This window comes from Hypanus sabinus, chromosome 3 (genome assembly GCF_030144855.1).
Source record: "Hypanus sabinus isolate sHypSab1 chromosome 3, sHypSab1.hap1, whole genome shotgun sequence".
NCBI classification, from domain to species: domain Eukaryota; kingdom Metazoa; phylum Chordata; class Chondrichthyes; order Myliobatiformes; family Dasyatidae; genus Hypanus; species Hypanus sabinus.
The window spans coordinates 158,610,748-158,638,461 of NC_082708.1; the positions used below are offsets into that span (position 1 = coordinate 158,610,748).

Genomic DNA, 27,714 nt, shown 5'->3' on the forward strand with positions numbered 1-27,714 from the left:
AACTGTGTTGTCTATCAAGCTAGTGCCATCTACCTGCATTAGACCCATAGTCCGCTAAAACCAGTGGAGGGGGGGAGGGGTAAAGATAAAGTTCAGGGCTACTATAAAATAGAAAGGAGAATAGTACTGATTGGATTGTTCTTCTGGGCACAGGCGTTGGCTCCAATGAGCTAAGTGGACTCCTTCAGTACATAGAATTAAGAGAAACAGGAGGCACAAGAGATTGCAGATGCTGGACTCTGGAACAACACAGAAGATGCTGAGTGAATAAATCAGACAGAATCTGTGGCAAATGGCATTGTGGGAGGAACTCAGCAGTCAACATTCTGGAGGAAACCCTTCACCTGCATTGAGTCTCAACATGGACCAGACTAAAGAGAGTCTTGTGGACTTCAGGAAGGTGTAGACTGACCACTCCTCCATGGAGAGAGTTCGGAGCACCAAGAACATAGCAGACAGTCTCACCTGGTCATTTCACACCACCTCTTTAGTCAAGAAAGAGCAACAACATCTCCAGTTGCCGAGGGGATTGAGGCAAGTGAGGCTCCCCTCCCCTCATTCTAACCAATTTTGACAGGAGCAGCGTTGAGAGTGCCCAGACCAGCTACAGGAATTACAAGGCACCTGAGCACAAGACTCTAAAAAGGATTGTGAGGTCTGCTTGAGAGAATGTTCAGGGTCTCTCTTCCATCCATACATGACATTTATCAGAAGCCCCGCGTATGCAAGCCTTAGCATTGTTGAATATCCCTCACATCCATTCAACAATCTCTTTTGACTTCCTACCGTCAGGCATGAGATCCCGAGCATTAGGACAAGGGCTATTAGGAAGGGAAATGTCTTCTTCCCTCAGGCCATGAAACAACTGAACTCCCTTCCATCACCCTGGTCTCATCAGGTATGAAGTGCCAGTAGTGAAATACTGTCTACATTTTAAACTTGTGTTGTAAATGTACCTTATGCTAAATGTCAATCTTCTGGAATATATATTTTATCATTTCTAATTTATTTGTGGTAATATTACTTTATATGTTGTGTGTGAGTTGTATGTACTGTATTGTGCATCTTGGTCCAGAGGAACGCCGTCTCTTTTAGCATATGCATTTGGTTGGATGACAATAAATTTGAACTTGAAGAACTTAAGGCCAATAGCTCTTACGTTTTCCTCTCTCCTCTTTATACTGGTTGGCTCATTATTTTTCAGACTAAATGAAGGGTCTTGAAGAACACAAACAAAATACTGGAGGAACTCGGAAGTCAGGCAGTATTTATGGATGGAGATAAACAGTCCACGGTTCAGGCCCAGACCTTTCATGTGTGTTTATACCCTCCATAAATTCTGCTTGACTTGCTGGCAGAATTTTGTGTGTGACTCTAGATTTCCAACATCTGCAAAATCTTCTGTTTATGAGACCTGCCAGGTTGACTGTCCTTTTCCCTCCACAGATGCTGTCCGACTCAGAGTTCCTTTAAAATCGTGCGCGTGGCTCTTGCCTATCCAGTTTTCCTTTCACAATTCCTAGCTACAAACCCCCTTACGCTGAAAGCACCTCCCACAAAAACATTGTTGAGCAAATCTGTTTTTGCTCAGCAGATGTTAACGCTGTACCGTGAGGCGAAGTGAGCACGTTATGCACCGCAGCCTGCTGCTCACCTCCGTCCTTGGCGCTTTGCAACTTGCGGCGGTGGGTGTTGTAAGAAGCGGGGCCCACGGCTGGCCCGGTGCTACCCAGCGCCGAGGCGAAGATAGTGTCTCGCGGGGCTCGGTCGTACATCTGCTCGACGGGTCGAACGTCTTGTGGAGGGGGTTGATAAGTTGCCCGGAATTAGCAAAGAGCGGTTGCAAACAGAACGCACAGCTCCGGTCAGCGAAAGTAACGGGCTAAAGTTCGCTTCAAGGGGAAGAAGTATGGTGCTAGTCGGTTCATCGAATGAAGAAAATTATCTTTGAGCGGGCTGTTGCTCGAGTCTCAATGGGTCAAGGAAATTGCTTGTGTTGCAGTCCATGTATCTCCGAACTGTACTTTAGTGTATCCGTCTGCCGTGACTGTATCGCCTTCAGCGCATTGTTAGGTTGTATCCGCGTTAGTGTGGCGGCTGCCATGGTGACAGGCGCCAGGCTCCGCTGCCCCGCCTCCTGACTTCGGAAAGCGAGGTGCCAACCGGTACAATGGGCCCGTCTCCTGCTCCCGCTTCACCTGGGACACATTGTAACCGTGCATCCATCCCTGCTTGTTACTGGAGAAATCCCTCTATGATGGCCTTCCTACAAAGTTGTGAGCAAGAGAATTCCAACAGTTAGACAGCACAGGATGAAGGTTATATTTGCAGTTTAGACTGGTGAGTGATCAGAGAAAAGTCAAGTTTATTGTCATGAATTGTCACAAGTACATGAATGAACAGGCACAATGAAGAACATTTATGGCAGCACCACAGGCAAAAAAAAACAGAATAGTACAGTACAGGCCCTTGGGCCTACCACCTTTTAACCTGCTCCACAGTTAATCTAACCCTTTCCCCTTCGTTTAGCTCTCCATTTTTCTTTCTAATTGCCCATCCAAGACTCTCTTAAAAGTCCCTAATTGTATCTGCCACTACCACCACCTCCTGGTAGAAAGATCCATGCTTTTAAACCTCTCTGTGTGTAAAAAAAATACTTACCTCTGAAATCCTCCCATACTTTTCCTCCAATCATGTTATAAGTATGTTCTCTCATTGCCACCCTGGGAAAAAGGTGCTGGCTGTCCACTCTGTGGCTCTTATCATCTTATACACCTTTATCAAGTTGCTTCTCATCCTCATTCACTCCAATTATAAAAGCTCTAGCTGGCTCAACCTTTCCTCACTAGATATGCCCTCTAATCTAGGCATTATCTCGCTAAGTCTCCTCTGCACCATCTCTAAAGCTTCCACATCCTTCCCTAACGAGGTGATCTGAACTGAGCACAATATTATAAATGTGATCTAATTACAGTTCTATAGAGCTGTAACATTACCTTGTGACTTAGCATTAGACACATTCACAGTTAATTCACAAGAAAATTGTAAATTAAGACACAGTTATTCCAAGAACACAGAAGAAAAATATCAAAGTTCACGTTAGTACAAAGTGGTCACAATGTTGCTAAACTGTATTGATTAAGGTTGAGGGCTCCTATCTGAATAGTAGAAGGGAAGTACAGTAGCTGCTCTTGAACCTCATGGTCTGCGAGTTCAGATCTCTGTACCTCCTGCCCAATGGTAGCTGTGAGAAGATGGCATGGGTCGGATGGCTGGGATCTTTGATGGATTTTGCCCTCCTGTAGGTATTGCTGTTGGTGAGGAGGGATGTGCCAATGACATATTGAACAGAATACTGCTCATTCATATTGCCAGACCTGACCATGAAACAACCAGACAGCACATCTGGAGAAGTTTGTTAGGTTGATGGGTGACAAGCTGAACCTCGTTAACCTACCAAGAAGTTAAAGAGTGTTTTGTGCTTTCCTTGTGATTGAGTCTATGTGCTGTGTCCTGGGCAGGTCTAGGAGGGGAGCATCCAAGGTGATTGTATTCCTACATGGGATTCAGTGCATGGGATAAAGCAGGTGTTTTTGAGGACTCCTTGGCAAATTGTTGCAATGAAATCCCATGGGTGGAAGGATGGTATGTTTGAGATGCTGAATTCAGTACCATTCAAAAGGATTGCTGTGCCCTGGACAGTGTCAATATTCTTCAGTGTTAGAGCTATGCTCATCCAAGCAATAGGAGTGTATTCCACCATATTGTAGCAAAATAAAATCTTCAAGACTCTTAAGTAATGCAACCAAAACTTAATATTATCCAATATATGGAAATACTAGATGACTGTAACCTATGACAGAGTTTTGTTTTTAAGATGTGCCAAGAGGAGAGAAGAATTGGCAAGGTTAGAGAAAGTGTTTGAGCTCAGGACATGGCTAATTAATGTGTGACCAATTGTGTCAGAATTAAAACTAAGCATGACCAAAGGCTGCAAACTACCTAGAAGTGTATGCCCGTTCCTTAATTGTTGCTCGGGCCAAATCATGAGAATAGAGGAGTATTGTAAGGCTTTAGAAATTCTAAACTTGAGGGGGTGAGTACCATGGAGGGAACTGCAAACAAGACTGAGATTTTTAGTATCAAGTTATTGCTGGGCAGTGTGCTTAGGGCGAATGAACAATTGATTCTGGTAGGATAAAGGCAGCCAAGTGGATGGGGACTTATGTGGAATGGATTTCAACTATAATGCCGATCGTGAGATGTTGAGGTAGGAATAGTCTAATCAGAATCAGAACCAGGTTTATTATCACTGGCATACATCGTGAAGTTTGTAGTCTTTGCAGCAGCAGTTCAATTCAATACATAATAGAGAAAAACTGTGAATTGCAATATGTATATTAAATAGTTAAATAAGTAGTGCAAAAATAGAAATAAAAAAAGTAGTGAGGTAGCAATTGATTGATTTGACATCTATTCAGAAATCTGATGGCGGAGGGGAAGCAGCTGTTCCTGAATCATTGAGTGTGTGCCTTCAGGCTTCTGTATTTTTCTCCTGATGGTAGCAATGTGAAGAGGGCATGTCCTGGGTAGTGGGCGTCCTTGATGATGCATGCTTCCTTTTTGAGGCTTTGCTCCTTGAGGTTGTCCTGGATACTACAGAGGCTAGTACCCATGATGGAGTTGACTAAGTTTATGGTTTACGACTCTCTGCAGCATACTTCGATCCTGTGCAGTAGCCAACTCCCTCCCACCCCCATACTGACTGTAGTTATGCAGTTAACGCTTGCATCTTCTCAACACTCATTGAGAATATAGATAATCTTCTGTTGCATCACCTTCCTGCAATATCCCCGCATCACTCGATATAAAAAAATTTTGTCAAGCTCAGCAAGTGTGACTTCACAATCATTTTGGGACAGCATTGAGGTCCTCCATTAGTCAGGGGCAACCATGGATGTTGCGTTCCAACAGTCTACATTATACGCAAGACAGGGCAATACAATATGCAGAGCAAGCTGTTAACTATGTAGCAAGCTGCCCCTCTCCACTCATCTGATGAATCTGAAATAAGAAACGGCAGAGACCAATAGAATTTGGCACCAGAGGCTTCACAGGATTGCCACTCATTGTTGAACTCAACATAGGACCGCCTTATGGAATCCAGCTTCGGATTTTCCTTTGTGTCAGTAGAAACAGTACAGCTGGGTTTAGTAGCTAAGCCATACATGAAGGCTTGGAGCAGAACTTGGATGTCAGAGCCTATTTGAGACGCACACCATTGGGGGCATTTAATGGCTAGTGGGAGCAATCCCCATTCCAACCCTTGTCTGTGACAATCTTGAGGAACCCAGTGGGACAGCATAATGGCTTGGTTGACAGAGCCACTGCCTTGTAGCTCCAGGGAAATGCTTTTGATCCTGTGCTCTCTGTGAGAAATCTGTTCATTCTCCCTGTGACCTCACTGATTTCCTCCAGATGTTTTGATTTCCTCCAAAATCCCAGATATGTGTGGATTGGTAGGTTAATTGGTCACTCAAATTGCACATCTAGGTGCCACTCAACAATTCAGGAACAGCTTCTTCCCCGCTGTCATCAAATGCATGAACATCAATGAAAACCAGAACACTGCTCCAGTGTTACTTTTTTACACTATTTATTTTGAATATTTTAGTAATTTTATATACTGTTGCTAAAAAACAACACATCTCACTTCATATAAGACAGTGATAATAAACCTGATTCTGATCACCTCCCATCCTGATGAAGCGTCTCAGCCCAAAATGTTGACTGTTTATTCCCCTCTATCGATGCTGCCTAATTTGCTGAGTTCCTCCAGCACTTTGTGTGTGCTGTTCTGATTCCAAGTGACAGAATCTAAAGGGAGTTAATAAAAATATGGGTTGAATAAAATGAGATTTCTGTTGGGTTTTGTCAGTGAAAGATGCTGCGTGGTCAGTTGGCAAAAGTACCCATTTCTGTGCTGTACGATTGATAATGTGCCATAGAAGGTTTATTATCAGTGACATACGTCGTGAATGTTGTTTTGCAGCAACAGTACAGTGTAAGACGTAAAATTGCTATAATTTACCAAACATAAATGAATAGTACAAAAGATTCTATGACTGGTGTATGGATTTACCAGCACTTTGAGTAGGGGTGGGGGGGAATCTTCAGATTTCTGTCCTGATTGGCTGATCCCTTATTCTGAGACTGTGAACTTTGGTTCTAGACTGCTAAACCAGGAATAATATTATCTTTGCATCTATCCTGTCAAGCCCAGCATTCACTCCGTCACTCTCTCCCCGAAACCTCCTCATATCCTCTTAACAATCCACATTGCCACCCAGTTTAATATTAGCTGCAAGGTTGGAAAGGTCAAGTTTGTTCCCCTCTTCAAAAATCACTAATCTAGTTTATAAACACTGGGAGCCCCGGCACCAATCTGTGTAACACATACAAAATACTGGAGGAATTTAGCCCTCTATCATTCCCCTCCATAGAGGTTGCCTTATTTATTGAGTTCCTTCAGCATTCTGTGTGTATTGGTCAAGCATTACATCATCTGCAGAATCTCTTGTGACCAACCTGTGCAGTCACAACCTACAAGTCACTTCCTCCCATTCTGAAAATAATTGATTCTTTCTCCCTGTGTTGTGTCCGTTAACTAATCCTGAACACACACCACTACACTGCCTTATCCCCAGTTCCACATGTTATAGTTTTATTTAGTAACTTCTTCTATGGCACATTATCAGAATCCAAATACATCACATCCACAGGTTCCTTTTCTATTTTAATTATTGCTTTAAAAGTCTTTACAAAAGTGCTATATAGAGCATCTGTTATTATCCCTTGAGCCTCTCTCTTAAAAAACTTGGGGTGTAGGTCATCAGGGTCTACAACTTTAGTAGCTTTCAGTCCCATTAATTTCTCTAAAATTGTTATTTGGTAATCGTAATTTCTTTGAACTCTTCATTCCCTTCAGACATCCTCTGAACTATTTCTAGGTTTCTAAGTTCCTGATGACACAAAAAAATCGCTGCCATTTCTTTATTCCCCTGTCTAATTTCTCCTTCTTCAGTCTATTGAAGGAGATTCAACACCAGTAATGCCTTTGAAGGGCAGTTGATTAGACTTTTGTGGAACTTCATTTCTGGTACTTGTATCGTTTAAGTATTAGTGACACATGTCAACCCAAGCCTACCAAAAACATCCATGAAATTATAGCACACTCAATGCATTGAGACCACTGATACACAAGCTGATGTGATGTTGCATAACCATAGTTCTAATCCATTACCATGGTCAAGGTTAGAAATTCAAGTCAAGAACTTCAAGGTTTGAAATGGGTTGATATTTAAAAATACATCTATTAATTAATTGAAAATTAATTTGGTATCTACAGATATTGCTTTAATGAAATTTCAGGGGTCTATTTCAAATTCCCAATTATTAGAATACATACTTTTATGCACAATTAGAGACTGACAATAATTAGCAAGTGGCAGATAATGCTGTATGTCAGCAGCATATACATAAGTGAACATGTAGTCCACCCCACTTCAAAGTTCAAAGTAAATTTGACATGAAAGTATATATGTGTCACTATATACTACCCTGAGATTCATTTTCTTGTGGACTAACTCAATAATTCCATAATAGAATAATAACCATAATAGAATCATTGAAAGACCACACCAACTTGGGTGTACAACCAGTGTCCAAAAGACAACAACCTATGTAAATATAAAAAGAAAGAAATAATAATAAATAAATAAGCAATGATTATCAAAAACATGAGATGCAGAGTTCTTGAAAGTGTCCATAGGTCGTGGAAACATTTCAACAGTGGGGCAAGTGAAGTTGAATTAAGTTATCCTCTTTGGTTCAAGAGTCTAATGGTTCAAAATTCAAAGTAAGTTTGTTTATAATGCCTATAAAAAGTATTGACCCCCCCCCATGCAAATTTTCATGTTTTATTGTTTTACAACATTGAATCACAGTGGATTTAATTAGGCTTTTTTTACATTGATCAACAGAAAAAGACTCAAGTGAAAACAGATCTCCACAGTGATCTAAATTAATTACTATATAAAACACAAAATAATTGATTGCATAAGTATTCACCCCCTTCAGGTCATTATTTAATAGATGTAACTTTGGCAGCAATTACTGCCTCAAGTCTGTGTGGATAAGTCTCTGTCAGCTTTGCACATCTGGACAGTACAATTTTCTCCATTCTTCTTTACAAAACTGCTGAAACTGCAGGATTGCATGGGGATCGTGAGTAAACGCTTTTCAAGTCCAGCCACGAACTCTCAATTGGATTGAGGTCTGGACTCTGACTTGGCCCCTCCAGGACATTAACTTTGTTGTTTTTAAGCCATTCCCGTTTAGCTTTGGCTTTAACCTTGGGATCATTGTCTTGCTGGAAAACAAATCTTCTCCCAAGTCATAGTTCTCTTTTAGACTGCATCAGGTTTTCCTCCAGGATTTCCCTGTATTTTGCTGCATTCATTTTACCCTCTACCTTCACAAGCCTTCCAGGGCCTGTAGTAGTAAAGCATCCCCACAGTATGATGTAAATAATATGTGGCATTTGGCTTCCGCCAAACAGAGCATTTAAAAGCTCACTTTTGGCTTCATCAGACCTTAGGACCTTCTTCCCGCTGACTTCTGAGTCTCCCACATGCCTTCTAGCAAACTTTAGCTGACATATCATGTGAGATTTTTTTCAACAGTGGCTTTCTGTTTGCCACTCTCCCATAAAGCTGTGACTGGTGAAGCAACCGAGCAACAATTGTTGTATGTGCAGTCTCTCCCGTCTCAGACACTGAAGCTTGTCACTCCTCCAGAGTTGTCATGGGCCTCTTGTTGGCCTCCCTCACTAGTCCCCTCCTTGTACAGTCACTCAGTTTTTGAGGATGGCTTGTTCTAGGCAGATTTACAGCTGCCCCATATTCTTTCAATTTCTTGATGATTGACTTAACTGTACTCCAAGGGATATTCAATGACTTGGAAATGTTTTTATATCCATCCCCTGATTTTTACTTTTCAATAACCTTTTGTTTGGAATATTCTTTTGTCCTCATGGTTGAGGATATTGACTCACCAGCAGATCGACCTTTCAGACACAGGTGTATTTTTACTACAATCAATTGAAACACCTTGACTGCACACGGTGTTCTCCATTTAACTAATTATGTGACTTATAAAACCAATTGGCTGCACCAGTGATGATTTGTTATATCATATTAAAGGGAGGTGAATATTTAAGCAATCAATTATTTTGTGTTTTATATTTGTGATTAATTTAGAATACATTGTAGAAATCTGTTTTCACTTTGTCACGGAAGTCTTTCTGATTATCAGTGTCAAAAAAGAAGCCAAATTAAGTCCACTGTGATTCAATGTTGTAAAACAATAAAAAAATGAAAACTTCCGTGGGGGGTGGGAGAGATGAAGACTTTTTATATGCACTCTATGTCACCATATACAACCCTGAGATTCATTTTCTTGGGGGCATACTCAAGAAATCTATAGAATAATAACTATAACAGAATCAATGAATGACTGCCCAACTAGGGTGTTTAACCAGAGTGCAGAAGACAACAAACTGTGCAAATACAAAAATAGAAACAGCAATAATAAATAAATAAGTCATAAATATTGAGAACATGACATGAAGAGTCCTTGATATTGATTCTATAGGTTGTCGGAACATTTCAAAGATGGGGCAAGTGAAGTTAACCCCTTTGGTTCAAGAGTGTGATGTTTGAAGGGTAGTAAATGTTCCAGATCCTGGTGGTGCAAGTCCTGAGGCTGTTGTACCTCTTCCTACTGGTAGCAGCAAGAAGAGAGCATGTCTTGGGTGGTGGGGGTCCCTGATGATGGATGCTGCTTTCCTACAACAATGCTTCATGTAGATGTGTTCAATCGCGGGAAGGGCTTTACCTGTGATGGACTCGGCTGAAACCACTACTTTTTGCAGGATTTTCCATTCAAGGGTATTGATGTTTCTATACCAGTCTGTGACGCAGCCAGCCACACATCTATAGAAGTTTGTTAAAAATTTTAGATGTCATGCTGAATCTTCACAAACTCCTAAGGAAGTAGAGATGCTGCCATGCTTTCTTTGTAATTGCACTTAAGTGCTGGGCCCAGGACAGGTCCTCCGAAATGATAACACCAAAAATTTTAAAGTTGCTGACCCTCTGCCCCATTATCCTACGTGTTAACAATATTAGCCAAGACTGTAGGTTACTTTCATCCACATGAACCCAGGTTCCTACATTTCATATGACTTGTGACTTACAGTTCATAGCCTATCAAACTAGCCTCCATAAGGTTTTTTTCCATATCTTACAGACAATAAAACAAGTATCATTCCTATTCCAGATGTTCTAATATAAATATTCTTGTGCTCGTACTATAATTTTAAACAGCTAGAAATGATCAACTAATCCACCTACTGGACTCTCAAAACTCTTGTTTTTTAGTTACATTGACAGTGGTTTCATTAGTTCATAGCTGTGTTCTGTACAATTAGTAGTTTTTTTACACTTGAACTATTGATTCAAGCCAAACTTACACAAAATGACACGACTACTTAGAACAACTAATTTCCAGTCTCTCATACGTGTCACACTAAACTAGGCTTAAGAATTATGCCTAACGCTAACTATCTCTTCACCCCTTTTCTGGGCTTCCTTATTGGATCCCACCACTCAACAGTCATTGCTCTGAACTCTGGAATTCTCACCCTGTGACTCTCTGTAAGATGTTCCTTCAAAGTGTATTATGCTTGAACAAGGGAGACTACAACGGGATGAGGGAGGAGATGGCTGATGTGGATTGGGAGCACAGGCTATTTAGTAGGACAGTTGAGGAACAGTAGAATACTTTCAAAGAGATTTTTCACAGTGCTGAACAAATGTAAATTCCAGTCAAAAGTGAGGACAGTAAGTGTGGGGAGAGCCAACTTTGGATAACTAAGGAAATAAAAGATAGTATCAAATTAAAAGCTCGTGTGTACAAAGTCGCGAAGAGTAGTGGGAGACTGGAGGATTAGGAAAACTTTTAAAAGCAACAGAGAACTACTAAACAAGAAATAAGGAAAGGGAAGATAGAGTATGAAAGCAATTTAGCACAAAATATAAAAACAGATAGCAAAAGTTTTTATAAACAAATAAAGCGAAAGAGGGTGCTAAAGTCAACATTGGTCCCTTGGAAGACAAGAAGGGGAAATTGATATTGGGTAATAAGGAAATGGCTGAGGCATTGAACAACTATTTTGTGTCAGTCTTCATGGTGGAGGACACGTCTAATATGCCATATAACCATATAACAATTACAGCACGGGAACAGGCCATCTTGGCCTTTCTAGTCCATGCCAAATGCTTACTGTCACCTAATCCCACTGACCCGCACTCAGCCCATAACCCTCCGTTCTTTTCCTGTCCATATACCTATCCAATTTTGCTTTAAATGACAATAATGAACCTGCCTCTACCACTTCTACTGGAAGCTCATTCCACACAGCTACCACTCTCTGAGTAAAGAAATTCCCCCTCATGCTACCCTTAAACTTTTGCACCCTAACTCTCAACTCATGTCCTCTAGTTTGAATCTCCCCTACTCTCAATGGAAAAAGCCTATCCATGTCAACTCTATCTATCCCCTCATTATTTTAAATACCTCTATCAAGTCCCCCCTCAACCTTCTACGCTCCAAAGAATAAAGACCTAACTTGTTCAGCCTTTCCCTGTAACTTAGGTGCTGAAACCCAGGTAACTGTCTAGTAAATCTTCTCTGTACTCTCTCTATTTTGCTGACATCTTTCCTATAATTCAGAACTGTTCACAATACTCCAAATTCGGCCTTACCAATGTCTTGTACAATTTTAACATTATATCCCAACTCCTATACTCAATGCTCTGATTTATAAAGGCCAACATACCAAAAGCTTTCTTCACCACCCTATCCACATGAGATTCCACCTTCAGGGAACTATGCACCATTATTCCTAGATCACTCTATTCTACTGCATTCTTCAATGCCCTACCATTTACCATGTATGTCCTATTTGGATTATTCCTACCAAAATGTAGCACCTCATACTTATCAGCATTAAACTCCATCTGCCATCTTTCAGCCCACTCTTCTAACTGGCCTAAATCTCTCTGCAAACTTGGAAAAACTACCTCATTATCCACAACGCCACCTACCTTAGTATCATCTGCATACTTAGTAATCCAATTTACCACCCCATCATCCAGATCATTAATGTATATGACAAACAACATTGGACCCAGTACAGATCCCTGAGGCACACCATTAGTCACCGGCCTCCAACCTGTAAAACAGTTATCCACCACTATTCTCTGGCATCTCCCATCCAGCCACTGTTGAATCCATTTTACTACTTGAATATTAATACCTAACGATTGAACCTTCCTAACTAACCTTCCGTGTGGAACTTTGTCAAAGGCCTTACTGAAGTCCATATAGACAACATCCACTGCTTTACCCTCGTCAACTTTCCTCGTAACCTCTTCAAAAAATTCAGTAAGATTTGTCAAACATGATCTTCCACGCACAAATCCATGTTGACTGTTCCTAATCAGACCCTGTCTATCCAGATAATTATATATACCATCTCTAAGAATACTTTCCATTAATTTACCCACCACTGACGTCAAACTGACAGGCCTATAATTGCTAGGTCTACTCTTAGAACCCTTTTTAAATAATGGAACCACATGAACAATACGCCAATCCTCTAGCACCATCCCTGTTTCTAATGACATTTGAAATATTTCTGTCAGAGCCCCTGCTATTTCTACACTAACTTCCCTCAAGGTCCTAGGGAATATCCTGTCAGGACCCGGAGATTTATCCACTTTTTTATTCCTTAAAAGCACCAGTACTTCCTCCTCTTTAATCGTCATAGTTTCCATAACTTCCCTACTTGTTTCCCTTACCTTACACAATTCAATATCCTTCTCCTTAGTGAATACCAAAGAAAAGAAATTGTTCAAAATCTCCCCCATCTCTTTCGGATTCACACATAGCTGTCCACTCTGATTCTCTAAGGGACAAATTTTATTCCTCAGTATCCTTTTGCTATTAATATAACTGTAGAAACCCATTGGATTTATTTTCACCTTACTTGCCAAAGCAACCTCATATCTTCTTTTAGCTTTTCTAATTTCTTTCTTAAGATTCTTCTTACATTCTTTATATTCTTTGAGCACCTCATTTACCCCATGCTGCCTATATTTATTGTAGATATCTCTCTTTTTCCTAGCCAAGTTTCCAATATCCCTTGAAAACCATGGCTCTCTCAAACTTTTAACCTTTCCTTTCAACATAACAGGAACTTAAAGATTCTGTACCCTCAAAATTTCACCTTTAAATGACCTCCATTTCTCTATTATATCTTTCCCATAAAACACATTGTCCCAATCCACTCCTTCTAAATCCTTTCGCATCTACTCAAAGTTAGCCTTTCTCCAATCAAAAATCTCAACCCTGGGTCCAGTCCTATCCTCCATAATTATATTGAAACTAATGGCATTGTCATCACTGGACCCGAAGTGCTCCCCAACACATACCTCTGTCACCTGACCTATTGCATTCCCTAACAGAAGATCCAACACTGCCTTTTCTCTAGTTGGTACCTCTATGTATTGCTGCAAAAAACTATCCCGCACACATTTTACAAACTCCAAGCCATCCATCCCTTTTACAGTATGGGCTTTCCTGTCTATGTGTGGAAAATTAAAATCTCCCACAATCACTACCCTGTGCTTACTACAAATATCTGCTATCTCCTTGCAAATTTGCTCCTCCAATTCTCGCTCCCCATTAGGTGGTCTATAATACACCCCTATAAGTGTTACTACACCTTTCCTATTCCTCAATTCCACCCAAATAGTCTCCCTAGATGAGCCCTCTATTCTATCCTGCCAGAGCACCGCTGTAATATTTTCTCTGACAAGCAATGCAACACCTCCCCCTCTTGTCCCTCCGATTCTATCACACCTGAAGCAATGAATTCCAGGAATATTTAGTTGCCAATCACACCCCTCCTACAACCATGTTTCACTAATAGCTACAACATCATATCTCCAGGTATCAATCCATGCTCTAAGCGCATCCACCTTTCTTACAATGCTCCTAACATTAAAATAAATGTGTTTAAGAAATTCTGCACCTCTTCCTCTCTGTTTATCTCTAACAGTACAAAGAACTTTACTGTCTTCTTTTTCTTCCTTCTCCCATACATCTGTTCCTACACTCTGGTTCCCCTCCCCCCCCCCCATATCTAGTTTAAATCCACTGGAGCCTCTCTAGCAAACCTACCTGCAAGAATGTTTGTCTCCCTCCAGTTCAGATGTAAACCGTTCCACTGGAACAGGTCCCACCTTCCCTGGAAAACTGCCCAATTATCTATAAATCTGAAGCCCACCCTCCTGCACCATGTCTTCAGCCACACTTTGATCTGCACTATCTTACTATTTCTAAACCCACCTGCACGTGGCACGGGTAGCAATCCTGAGATTGCTATCCTGGAGGTCCTGTCCTTTAACTTGGCACCTAGCTCCCTAAACTCACCTTTCAGGACCTCCTCACTCTTCCTACCCACGTTATTGGTCCCTACATGGACCACGACATCCGGCTGCTCACCCTCCCTCTTGAGAATACTGAGAACTTGATCTGAGATATTGTGGACCCTGGCACCAGGGAGGCAACAGACCATCCGGGTTTCTCAATCTCTTCCACAGAACCTCCTATCTGTCCCCCTAACTATCGAATCCCCTATCACTACTGCAAAGAAGGATGTTATGGATGAAATGGGAGGTGAGGACCTTGATAAAATCACTGTCACTAAACAGATAGTGATGAACAAACTAGAGGGCCTGAAGGTAGAAAAGTCCCCTGGTCCTGATGGGATGCATCCCAGGGTGCTGAAGGAATTGGCGGAGGTTATAGTAGACATGTTGGTAATCATTTATCAAAACTCTCTAGACTCCGGGCAGGTCCAGGCAGACTGGAAGACAGCAAATGTCATGCTACTTTTTAAAAAAGGATGTAGGCAAAAGACAGGCAACTATAGGCCAGCTGGCTTAACATCTGTAGTCAGGCAAATGCATGAAGCTGTCATTAAGGAAGAAATAGCAAAACATTTAGAAAGGAGTGGCTCTATTAGACAGACGCAGCATGGATTCAGAAAGGGCAGGTCCTGTTTGACAAACTTACTGGAGTTCTTTGAGGACATAATGAGTGCAGTGGATAGAGGGGAACAGGTGGATGTCGTATACTTGGATTTCCAGAAGACGTTCGATAAGGTGCCACACAAGAGACTTATGAATAAGATACGGATGGATGGAGTTGGAGGAAGTATATTGGCATGGATCGTGGATTGGTCAATTGATAGAAGGCAGAGAGTTGGTATAAATGGGTGTTTCTCTGGTTGGCAGTCAGTGGTGAGTGGGGTGCAGCAGGGGTCAGTGCTGGGCTCGCAGCTGTTTACCATTTATATTGATAATTTGGAAGAGGGGACTGAGTGTGGCATAGCAAAATTTGCTGATGACACTAAACTGAGTGGAAAAGCAAATTGTACAGAGGATGTGGGAAGTCTGCAGAGGGATATGGATAGGTTAAGTGAGTGGGCCAAGGTCTGCCAGATGGAATACAATGTTGGTAAATGTGAGATCATCCACTTTGGAAGGAATAATAGAAGAGCAAATTATTATTTAAATGGTGAAAGATTGCATCATGCTGTTGTGCAGAGGGACTTGGAAGTGCTCATTCATGAATTGCAAAAAGTTGGCTTGCAGGTACAACAGGTTATTAAGAAGGCAAATGGAATGTTGGCCTTTATTGCTAGAGGGATTGAATTCAAGAGCAGGGAGGTCATACGCAACTATACAGGGTACTGGTGAGGCTGCACCTGGAGTACTGTGTGCAGTTCTGGTCTCTATACTTGAGGAAGGATATACTGGCTTTGGAGGCAGTGCAGAGGAGGTTCACCAGGTTGATTCCAGGGATGAAGGAGTTAACCTATGAGGAGAGATTGAGTCATCTGGGACTATACTCTCTAGAGTTCAGAAGAATGAGAGGGGATCTTATAGAAACATACAAAATTTTGAAAGGGATAGATAAGATAGAAGTAGGAAAGTTGTTTCCTTTGGTAAGTGAGACTAGAACTAGGGGGCATTGCCTCAAAATACAGGGGAGAAGATTTAGGACAGAGATGAGGAGTAACTGTTTTTCCCAGAGAGTGGTGAATCTGTGGAATTCTCTGCCCAGGGAAGCAGTTGAGTCTTCACTAAATATATAGGTTTTTACATAGTAAGGGAATTCTGGGGAAAAGGTAGGTAGATGGAGCTGAGCTTACGGACATATCAGCCATGATCTTATTGAATGGCAGGGCAGGCTCAATGGGCCGGATGGCCTACTCCTGCTCCTATTTCTTATCATCTTATGTTCTGAAACCAATTTGCTTATGTATCGATTTTGGATTTCCTCTATATTGGTTTAATCTTTGGGTGATCTATCCTAATTTAGATCCCTGTTCTGATGTAGTATTTCTTTTATTTTGGGATAATTTGCCTGTCAAGTGCCTTGTTATTCTATTTCGTCACAAGTACTATATATAATTGCAAACTGGTGTCTTATAATACTTGTAGTTTAAGTAATGCTCTGCTAAAGTGATAAAGCATCAATAGAACATAAAAGCAAGGGTGTAATGCTAAGACCTTATAATGCATGGGTCAAACCATGCTTGGAATATTGTGAGCAGTTTTGGGCCCCTTTTCTAGGAAAGGATGTGCTGGCATTGGGGGTGGGGGCCTGAGGAGGTTTATGAGAATGATTCTTGGAAAGAAAGGGTTAAAGAATGAGGAGCGTTTGAAGGCTCTGGGACAGTACTTTCTGGAGATTAGAAAATTGGGGGGTTTCTCATTAAAACCTATCAAATATTGAAAGGCTAGATAAAGTGGATGTGGATAAGATGTTTCCTGTACTGGGGGAATCCAGGACCAGAGGCTACAGCCTCAGGATAAAGGAACAACCATTTAGAACAGAAATTAGAAGGTATTTCTTTAGCCAGAGGGTGGTGATTCTATGGAATTCATTACCTCAGACAGCTGCGGAGGCCAGGTCATTGGATGTACTTCAAGTGGAGGTTGATGGGTTCTTGATTAGTAAAGCTGTCACAGGTAATAGGGAGAAGGCAGAAGAATAGGGTTGAGAGGGTTAATAAATTGGCTGTGCTCTTAACATATTCCATGTATTTTTAATGCATAACCCAGTAAGTCTTTTCAGAGTGATATGTCCAGCTTTAGTCACTCAGTATGAATGTATCAGTGCTTTTCTCGTGGTTTGTGGCTTTCCATTCCATTTTCACTGGCAAGGGGATGCAGATTTCTGGAATTTATAAAATTACAAAGAGATATGCCTAGTTCTGCTTTTAGATCTGTCCATGTTGGAATAATGGCCCGGTGAAAATAAAGTCCACCCACTGTTCCATAAACACTGATACAAAGCTTGACAGATAACTGGAAATCAATAAAAAAATTAAAACAGCTTCCAGAACATGACTTGAGTAGCAATGTGGTGATGCTATCCATTAACTGCTTACATTGGTTTAATAACTAACCCCTCAGTGTGAATGCTGTTGGCTGCTCTATCACAAGGAACAAGGGAAGAGTTACGGTCTTTATTCTATCAGACTAGGTGACCAGTGAAGTCACCTGATAGCATATTGAAATTCAATTATTAGTTTGGTGGATAAAATTGCATTTTAGACATCATCAGGGTGAGGCCTCAGCCTGCCCAAAATGTAGAGAATTTTAAAATCCTTCATTATACTTCAATCTTACTACTTATTGATTTTAAATTACGCTTCACAGGATATTTTAGTGAGACCAGAGATTCCCAACGGATGCGATTATGTGTCCTAAGGAGGCGTCCAAGATTCTTGGGGGTGCGTGTGGTAACTGGCACCCTAACTGGAGGCATGAGACCTGATCGACCATGTCAACTCACTTCTGTCATCAATATCTGATAGGCATTCCCAGTTTGTGTTGTTTTTTTTATTTTATACGTACAGCACGATCTCTATGAGTCTGAAGGCAGTGAAGCCTTGAATTCTAATCCTGCTAAGAAACAGTAACTACAGAAAATGCGTCAATAACAATGTTACATATCTGGAGTATGGTTTTATTCTATTTCCGTCAGATCAGTGATGACCCATGTGTCTTATTTGAAATACTGTACTGTCCAATGAACCCATGAAACCATCAAGATTGCAGGAACACTTCCATAAAAGACACTCTGAAAAGGCTACCTACAGTATTACTCAGTTCCAGAAGATGAAAGAAGCATTTGAAAAGCATTGAACACTTGAGTCATTTGCCAAGAAAGCTAAAAACGACCTTGATGGTGTTCTTATAACATTTCCAAAATGATAGCAAAGTGTGGAAACCCTCATACAATTAGCGAAAGATTAAAAATGCCTGCTGCATCAGAAGTAGTCACCACTGTTCTCAAAATGGATCCCAGTATTTTAAAATCAATTCCTCTGAGTAATAACTCTGTAGCTCATTGTATTCACAAAATGAGTGAAGACATCGAGGATCATCAGAGTTACAAAAACAGAATTTGTGATACAACTGCATGAGTCTACTGTGTGAAACAATGGGACATTGCTAATGGCATATGTACATTTTATCAAAAATTGAAAAGTTTATGAAGAGATTCTCTTTTGTAAAAAGTTAAAAACAATGTCAATGAAGAATCAATCTATGATGAGCTCAAAATGTATATTGAGGATAAAAGTATTCTGATTAGAAACGTGATTTCTTGTGCAACAGATGGAGCACCATATATGACAGGTTGCCATGCTGGTTTTGTGGCATTGTATGAAAAAGAAATTCCAAGTCTGTTTGCAATCCATTGTATAACTCATCATCAATATCTCACTGCCAAAAAACTCGGACAGTGACTTTTTTCAAGCATGGTTCTTGTATTATCTGCTATCAACAAAATTAAAGCTCATCCATTAATTAACAGAATATTTCACCAGTTAATGCTAAAATAATTAACACTTGCTTCTTCACACTGAAATGCATTGGCTGTCAAAAGGCTGCTGCTTAAAAAGTTTCATTGATCTTTTTGACACTGGTTGAATTTTTTTCTCAAAAGTTGACAAGAGCTTGGAATTCAAGATATAACTTCTACATGGAGATGCAATGTACCTGGTCGATCTGTATGACAAAATGAACATTCTAAATACGAAATTGCTGGGTGAGAATTTCAACCTAATCCAAGCAAAAGATGCAGTGTCCACTTTTATCAGAAAATTGGAAATGTATAAGCAAAACATTGAGAGAAGAATTTTCTCACAGTTTCCCTGCATGGAAAGCAGGGCACTCTTTCACAGACGGTGATTTGCAAGGGTACTGCTTACACCTGCAGTCACTGAAGCAGGATTTTCAGAATCAAGGATTTGAATGATCTGGAAAATCCGGACTGTGCAATCAACCCATTTCTTTGCAAGGTGGAAGAACAGGAAGAGAGCTTACAAGAAGAAATTATCGAAATTAAGAATGATGAAAAAAGCAAAAATGCTTTTCAAAAATATCAGCTTTTGTGGTATGTGGTACACTGTCATATGAAGTTTCCTGGATTTTGGAGAAGAGCCTAACTGCTCTTCATCGCATTTCTATCCTCGTACCTTGTTGAAAGAGGCTTCAGTGCAGTGAACCACATACTCACAAAAATCAAAAACTGCTTGGACATTGTTACGAGTATAGACTTAAGGCTTTTTCTGTTACAACTTGAACCACATATTTCAACTCTTGCTAAAAACCACCAAGCTCAAGGATCACATTAATATCGAAGCTGCTGTACAGCGTACAGGTACTGTGTAAGTTAGGTTTAAAGACAAATAAAAATTTAAAGCAGAATCATTTTTCTCATGGTAGACATTTTTTTACACTATGGGGGTGCCTGAAAGTATATTGTGCCTAAGAGGAGTGTTAGAAAGTATGAGGATGCTTTAGGGGGGCTTTGGCAAGTATGAAAATGCTTTAGGGGAGTGTTGGGCTAAAAAAGGTTGGGAAACACTGAGTTAGACTCCATGATGTAATTAGGAAGCAGGTTAAAGAATATCTCTATCTCCCAATGTTTTCTGTAATGGTATTTTAAATTCCAAAATGACGAATGTGATCTTAGGATACCCAAAAAAATCCGGACCTTATTATCCATAATTTAAAAGTACCAATGTTTTAAGGAGGTCACAGCAAGTTTTAAATTTAGCCAAATAATATCAAAGTGGGACTAATCTGATATTTTATCCAAGTCAAAATGACACTCCTGCCACTGAGGAGTGATTCCATTTTAACTGTTGGGTTGAATTAAATGTAAGCAATACTATTACCCTGACTGCTCAAATCTGCAAAATAACCTTCAGCAAGTATGAAGTTCATTTGAATAAGGGTGAAAAATTGCAAATGATCAGTCATCGCTGAAACTCCCACAACAGGTGATATTAAACTGTTTCATTATACAAAATTAAACAAACAATTGATTTTCCCCAGCACAATAATGAGAATCTGTTGAGCCTGGGTTCTATTAAATTAAAGAATATGAGCCTGCTAAAGTTAATTAAAAAGTTCTAATTATGTTTATGATCTTATGCATATTATATAGTGAAATGATCAATAGTATTACTGTGGATCATATTTACTCTTCATAATAAATTATGTATAATAATCATTATGTATATTAATCACCATGCATAAACATAATCAAGTATTATAATTACTGTAAATGTGAAAGTCACTAAGCATTCCTGTGGTAGGATGAACTAGGATCACAAAATGGATCTCATTGAATGCACCCAAAACATCATGTGAGGTCTATTGAATAGCTAAGGGGATAGATAGCATGGGGTTAATGGGCCTATTAGCCTACTTCAATATTTTAAGGAAATATGAAAAGATGAGATAGCTCAAGAGGAATATGTATGGACTAAATCAGCCCTTTGCTGCACACTTTCTTTTGGAGATGGAAAAACAAGTTTGACTGCACACAACACTATGTGGCTAAGTTTTATATTGAGAGTGCAAGCCATTCATTCACTCTTCTTTTATAAATACTGCTTGGTGATATCCAAAATCATGAATGGCCAAAACTGGAAAGTTGAGAATTGATATCAGAATTAAGTGTTGCAATTTGAAGTGGGATGTTTTTTGCACAGCAGAACTTTCCTAGTTCTTGGTCATCACACTAAACAAATGGTGGCACTTATGCCTGAACTGGATCTGAGTGTAACATAATCATGGAAATCAAAAAAACACAGATGTTAGAAATCTGGAAAAAAAGAAAATTCCGGAATCATCATAACCTGCTGAAATATTGGAATGTCCAGATTTTTGTCAACCACTTTTCCACTGCTTGTGTAAATTCACTCCACTCCTATAAGAAGCTTGCGGGTGTGAGGTGCAATGCATGAATGACTGAAAAAAGTATAACGGACAATGACACTACTTTGTTTGACACCGGTCTGTACTGAATTGGTTTTGTTGTGGATCTACTAGTTAGGATCACAACTTGTCTATGGCATGAAGCAGATGTAGAATGGAGGCAAATTTCTGCAGCCAGTAAACTTGAGAAGGTTGTTCCAGGGTCCCTTCCAACTGATAGAGTAAAAGGCATTAATGAGATTAAAGAGGACCATATATTGTGGTTAACACTGCTCCATGCATTTATTTTTGAACTATTACCACACAATGTGCTTCTGAATTTAAGAAATAATGTTTTGGCTACTGGTAGAAGGCAGCAGAGAAAACCCCTAGCAGTAATTAATTCATGGATCAACAAGGAGACTCCTATTGTTACCACATCCAGACATTCTCTTTCTTGAAGATAATTGTGATTGTCTCGTCTCTGAGTTCCCAGGTATATCATCCTCATCTGATGTGGTTGTGAATTTGTGGTTGGTTTAGATCTTCAAGTAAGAAATTATTTTTTTGTTGTTATTTTGGTTGGCATGTAACCTCTATGGCTTCTTGTCAGTCAAGAGTGCTAGCAGAGTCAGAATTTTTTTTAAAAGTCTTCAAAGTGTTCTTTTCAACAAACTTTGACTGTTGTTTCTGTCCCTGATAGATTCATGCCCTACCTTAATGCCTTGAGTATTTGGCCATGGATGAACTTGACAGCCCTGAACATCCCACGCACATCATGACTTTAATGTTCCCCCAACCTTTCCCATTGTTCTTTAGGTCATGGGTTTTCTGGCAGACTTGGCCTTCAGGTGTTTTCCAAATTGTTTCCATTGAGGCATTGTTGAGCTTTCAGTCAAAGAATATACTGGGTTTACAGTTTCTGGTTGTTCCCGTCCTTCCAGTCCTTTTCCTTTTTGTTTCTTCCTGCTTGAGTGGAGCTAATGGGAAACCATTCCAGCAAAATCCTCTCTGCTATAAAACCAAGGTTACCAAACCTCAATAGTTGTACCAAACTACATAGTTGCCTCTCATTCGTACATAATTTCAAAGTGAAAACTCCTAGTCATTGTCAATTTATTTACTGAAGATTAAGAAAGGATGGAACTCATTATCTGTAAGAAAAAGTTCCAGCACCAAATTTCCCCCATTATACAACACTGCCCTCTGAAAGTGAAGGCTCACATCTAGACTCTGAGAAAACATAGATGCTTCTCATATCTCAAGAATTATGTCTCAGTGAAGCCCTAGATTACTGATAAAACTTACCACTGCTGCAGTGCATCAGTGTAGGCTTTGTTGAACGAGGGAAAAGGAGTATGAAGATACTTGAACCTGGCACAAAGCACATGATCTATTGGGCAGCAGCAATTTATGGCCTTCCATTTGTCTCTGAGCCCTGAGCAATGCATAAAGAAACTGGATGAACTCAGTGGATCCGGCAGCATCTATGGAGGGAAATGAACAGTCAACTTTTGGGTCAGGCCAGTATAAAAAGTGGGGGGAAGGATGCAACAAGAACTGACAGGCAATAGGTGGATCCAGGTGAGGGAGTGATAGGCAGATGAGGAAGGAGAGTGGCGAGGATGAAATAAGCCAGGAGGTGATAGGTGAAAATAACTAAGGGATGAAGAAGAAGGAATCTGATAGGAAAGGACAGAAAACTTCATCAGAACTGGAAAGGAAGGGGGAAGAAGCCAGAATAAGAAGGTGCGGGTGAAGAAAGAGCACAATTAGGCAGGTGACATGTGAAGCCAGGTTAGGGGAGTAGGTACATGGGAGGTGGAGGGGTGATTTAGTAAGAGGCTGGGAGGTGATAAGTGGAAGAGATAAAGGGCTAAAGAAGGACATTGACTGGAGAGGACAGTAAACCATGGGAGAAAGGGAAGGAGGAGGGGCACCAGGTGAGAAGAAGAAAATGAGTAAGAGGGAAGCAGAATGGAAAAGGAAAAAAAAGGAGGGGAGAGAAATTACTGGAAGTTAGAGAAATTGATTTTCATGCTGTCAGGTTGGATGCTACCCAAATGGAATATTAGGAGTTGCTCAACTCATTGTGGCAGTAGAGGAGGCCATGATATGATACGTCAGAAAGGAATGAAAAGTCAAATTTAAGTGGGTAGCCACCAGGAAATCTTGCTTTTTGTTGTGGATGTAGCAAAGGTGCTCAATGAAGTGGTCCCCTAATCTACCACAGGAACATTGGATATAGTAGATGACCCCAACAGACTCGCAGGTGAAGTGTTTCCTCAGCTGGAAGGACTGGAATGGTGTAAGAGAGGAGGTGTAAGGGCAGGAGTAGCACTTCTCCCACTTGCAGGAAAAAGAGCCAGAAGGTAGATGAGAGGGGAGGGATGAGTCAACAAAATGCTGTTATGGTCCCTGTGAATTATAAGATGAAGGGATAATTTGTTTTAAGTTTTTATATTAACAAGTTGTTGCATGTAAGACTAGAGGACATAGTCTGAAAGACAGAGACAGATTTTTCAGGAGTGAAATTAAGAAACATTTCAGCAGACAGATACCTAAAAACATGACTGTGTAACACTGTTTCTTTCTCACTTTATTAAAGAGAGTGATCTCTGTGAAAAATGGAAAGTGATGGGGGGTGGGGGGAGAGAGATGTGCAAAGTAGCAGGATCCCATAAAAGATGGCTGAAGTTACAGAGAATGATGTGCCAGATACAGAGGCTCATGAGGTGGTAGGTAAGGGCAAAGAGAGCCCTATTCCTATTATGGCAGCAGGAAGCTGGGGTGAGAGCAGAAGTGCAGGAAAAGGAGAAGACGTGGGTGAGGGCAGTATCAACAGTAGTAGAAGGGAAACCCTGATCTTTGATGAAGGAGGCTACCTCAGAGGTTCTGGAATGGAAAGCTTCATCCTGGTTAATTTTATTGGCTTCACAATTTGGCACAATTGCCAAATAGAGTTGAAGAACATCAGAATTAAAGTCAAAGATTTTTGAGAATCTTTACATCTAATGAAGAGATGACATTGGCAGTCAGAGAAATCTCGCTATTTGTACAGTTAGAGAGAGGGTGAAACCAGGAGCATGACTAAGTTTACTGGCTACTAATTTATAAAATATGTTCTTCACATAACACCAGCAATGGTATGTGTCCTTTTATTTTGCTTGCTGCAACAAATGACCAGGATATACAGTATGCATTTCATGGGAAATGTTATCTTTGCAGTCAATCCTTCCAGGTAAAATAAACCAGTTTATCACCTGCAGTCACTTAGTAAAATAGGGGTTACATATGGTTGAATGCATAAAGCTTTTTAGCGCTGTTGAAAAATCAATGGTTTCTTATGTGATTCCTGAGTTAAGTTACCAAATAATGTATATCATACAAAAGTGTGTAGCAAACCATTGGGAGTGCTTAACTGACTCAAAGAAGTGCTAATGCCACTTAGCCCAATGTAATAACAGTCTTGATTTACAATTTTGTTCCAAACATTCAAAGCTACTTTAGATTAAATGTATTTTTACTCTCTGGTATTTTTTTCAAAGAAGTGCTATGTGAATTCCCATATGGCAGAATGGAAATATTTCTCCCTCAACCAATATCTTAAAAATATTACATGGTCATTACATCATTCCTGCTGTGAATGCTTGTGTTAACTACACATCTGACAGTACAGAACTCCCTAACCATCAGTGAGTATCAACCTAGATTTATGTGCTGATTTGTTTCCAGAATGGGGCTTTATGTCTCACTAAACAGATCTTATCTATTACCCCTCCCATTGGAAAAAAAGCCCCAAAGCACGGACCACGAAGCTCAAGTAGAATTTCTATCAAAGGTTATAAGACTATTGGATGGTCCCTTTGATGTGATGAAATGATCTGGGAATGGCATACAAAACAAAGTTTCTCACTGTAGCTTAGTACATATGACAATAGTAAACCAATATATCAATTTACCAGAGTAACACGCACAAAGTACTGGAGGAACACAGCAACTCAGGAAGCAGCAATGGAGAGGAATAAAGAGCCAACATTTCAGACCAAGACCCCTCATCAGGACTGGAACAATGAGTGAAGAAACCTTCAGAGAAAGGTGAGGAAGTGGAAGGTCTGCAAGCTAGAAGGTGATAGGTGAAGCCAGATGAGTGGAAATGTAGCTGGGTGGGGGAGGAGGGATGAAGAGAGGAACTGGAGGGTGATAGGTGGGAAAGGTAAAGGGCTGTAAGAATTTGATTGAAGGGAAGAGTGAACCATCGGAGAAAGGAAAGGAAGAGGGGCACCAGTGGGAGAATATAGGAAGGTGAGGAGAAGAGAAGAGGTGAGAAGGGAGCCAGAATGGGGAATGAAAAATGGAAGAAAGGGGAGGGTGGAGAAATATATCAATTTATAATTTAAGCGAAATTGATCACAATAATGCCATAAGCCCCATCTACAAAGTTTGCAAACAAAGCACTGGAAGTTTAACAGATCAAACAGAGAGCATAACTATGTTCTGTTGCCAAGATACAGCTCCATTAATGAACACAATGCATTCAAGAGAAAATTAAACATGCTTGAGAAAGATAAAGAAATAAGATACCTTAATAGTTAAGCAAAGGAGCCAAAGGGCAGTATGGTTGAGCTGAGAAGAATGACCTTTTCCTGTGGAGTAATTTTTACGTAATTCTCAGCAATGCCTGCTAGGTTTACATTGCATAATCACAGAACATGTTGTGGAGTTGAGGATAAACCACATGTTGCCACGAAGACAGCAAACAGTCGCCTCACAGCATGATGTTAGGAAACAAAAGCATCAAAGAATCCTCTTCACTCCTATGGAGTTTTAGCTCATTTCTAACTTGATTGCTCTGCAGGATCGATATATTCCAGGCTTTGGTACAAGTGTGAAATTAGCATTTTGTTTGACAGAATCATAACATGCATCTTTGGTCGGTTTATTTCAGATCACACAATGGATTGCAGCTATAAATATCTCATGTCAAGTGGTGAGCAGAATGAGGACTGTGGGAAGAGGAGAGAGAGAGAGTGATGATCAGAGGATCTGGAATATCACACAGTGAGGACATCAGGAGTGACCACCGATCAGAACTGACTTCAGGGAGTGTTGGGTAGGGTAGGGTAGCCAGATGGGTGAACCTATTAGAGTGGGGTCCAAGAATAAGTCTCAAAAATGAATAAGAGTCAATGTAGCCTACGTTGTGGAAAGAATGCTAAATGGAAAATGGTCTCATCCAGTGCATTTTTAATGCAGAAATTATGCCTTGTCAAAAAGATGACTCATGCCAGGAAGTGGCAAGCTTTCAGACTGACATGAAGCTCCCTAGAAAAGGTTATTATCACTTTTCACACTAGAGAATAAAGATATAATTTTCAATTTGATCATGTGAAAAAGTAAGTGTTATGTAGTCATGTTTTTAGGTATCTGTATAAGGAAATGTTTCCCAACTTCACTCCTGAAAGTGCTGCCTCTGTCTTTTAGACTACGTCCTCTAGTCCTAAATGCAACAACATGTGAATATAAAACCTTAATTGTATTTCTCTTCACCTTATAATTTTCAGGGACCACAACATTATTTTGTTAAATTTAGCCCTTGAAGTCTGAGTATTATTCTATCAAGGCTTAATTCACTCCATCTGCAGTGAAAATATCTCTTCTAAGGTGTAGTGCTTGTTAACTACGCACTTTACTCCAGTTTCATCTATTTAGGACATTACTATAATTTAATTTCCTCTCCTGTGTATACTAGAGCTTTACATATATAGGCCATCATTTTAGTCAGCTTTTTGATATTTTTTGTACAGTTGGTGAGACTTTAAGCAGCCGTGTGGTTTCCTATTCATCATCAAGGTTGTTAATACATTTGAGATGACTAGTATTAAGACACTGCTGAGACATCTTGCCAATTTGAGGAGCTGCCAATAATCACTGCTCTGCCTCTTGCTGCTCAGTCCATTTCCAAACTAGGTCAATACTTTGCGATCATTTCCACAAAATTCTGCTTTAGTTAATATTATGAAGGATTTTCTTGAAGGCTTTCTGCAAGTCTGTAGACAATTTCCTTTTGATCCATTAGTTCCCTTAAAACAAATGTAGCTTCATCTAATTTGACAAATTTTATAAACAAAATAAAATCAAAAATGGAGGCCACAGCACCATCTTATTTGAGAGAAGCAGTCATAGTAGGCTTAATGTCAAATCACCCAAGGTTCACAAATCTGTGCTGACT

The 27,714-nt window shown here is 40.2% G+C and overlaps 1 protein-coding gene and 1 long non-coding RNA gene across 3 annotated transcripts in view; one reads left to right on the plus strand and one right to left on the minus strand.

Moving 5' to 3' along the window:
- Nucleotides 1–2,079, minus strand: part of stpg2 (sperm-tail PG-rich repeat containing 2) — a 591,496-nt gene extending 589,417 nt beyond the window's left edge. For both annotated transcript variants that reach the window (XM_059965434.1, XM_059965433.1), the window contains exon 1: nt 1,655–2,079. In XM_059965434.1, coding sequence (XP_059821417.1) covers nt 1,655–1,775 — 121 coding nt within the window. In that variant the 5' untranslated portion in view covers nt 1,776–2,079. The remainder of the gene's footprint in view (nt 1–1,654) is intronic.
- LOC132391801 (uncharacterized) lies at nt 2,078–26,635 on the plus strand. The gene is made up of 3 exons (XR_009511354.1): nt 2,078–2,340; nt 25,448–25,580; nt 26,431–26,635. It is a non-coding gene; the product is annotated as an uncharacterized LOC132391801 (long non-coding RNA).
- The last annotated feature ends 1,079 nt before the right edge of the window (nt 26,636–27,714 follow it).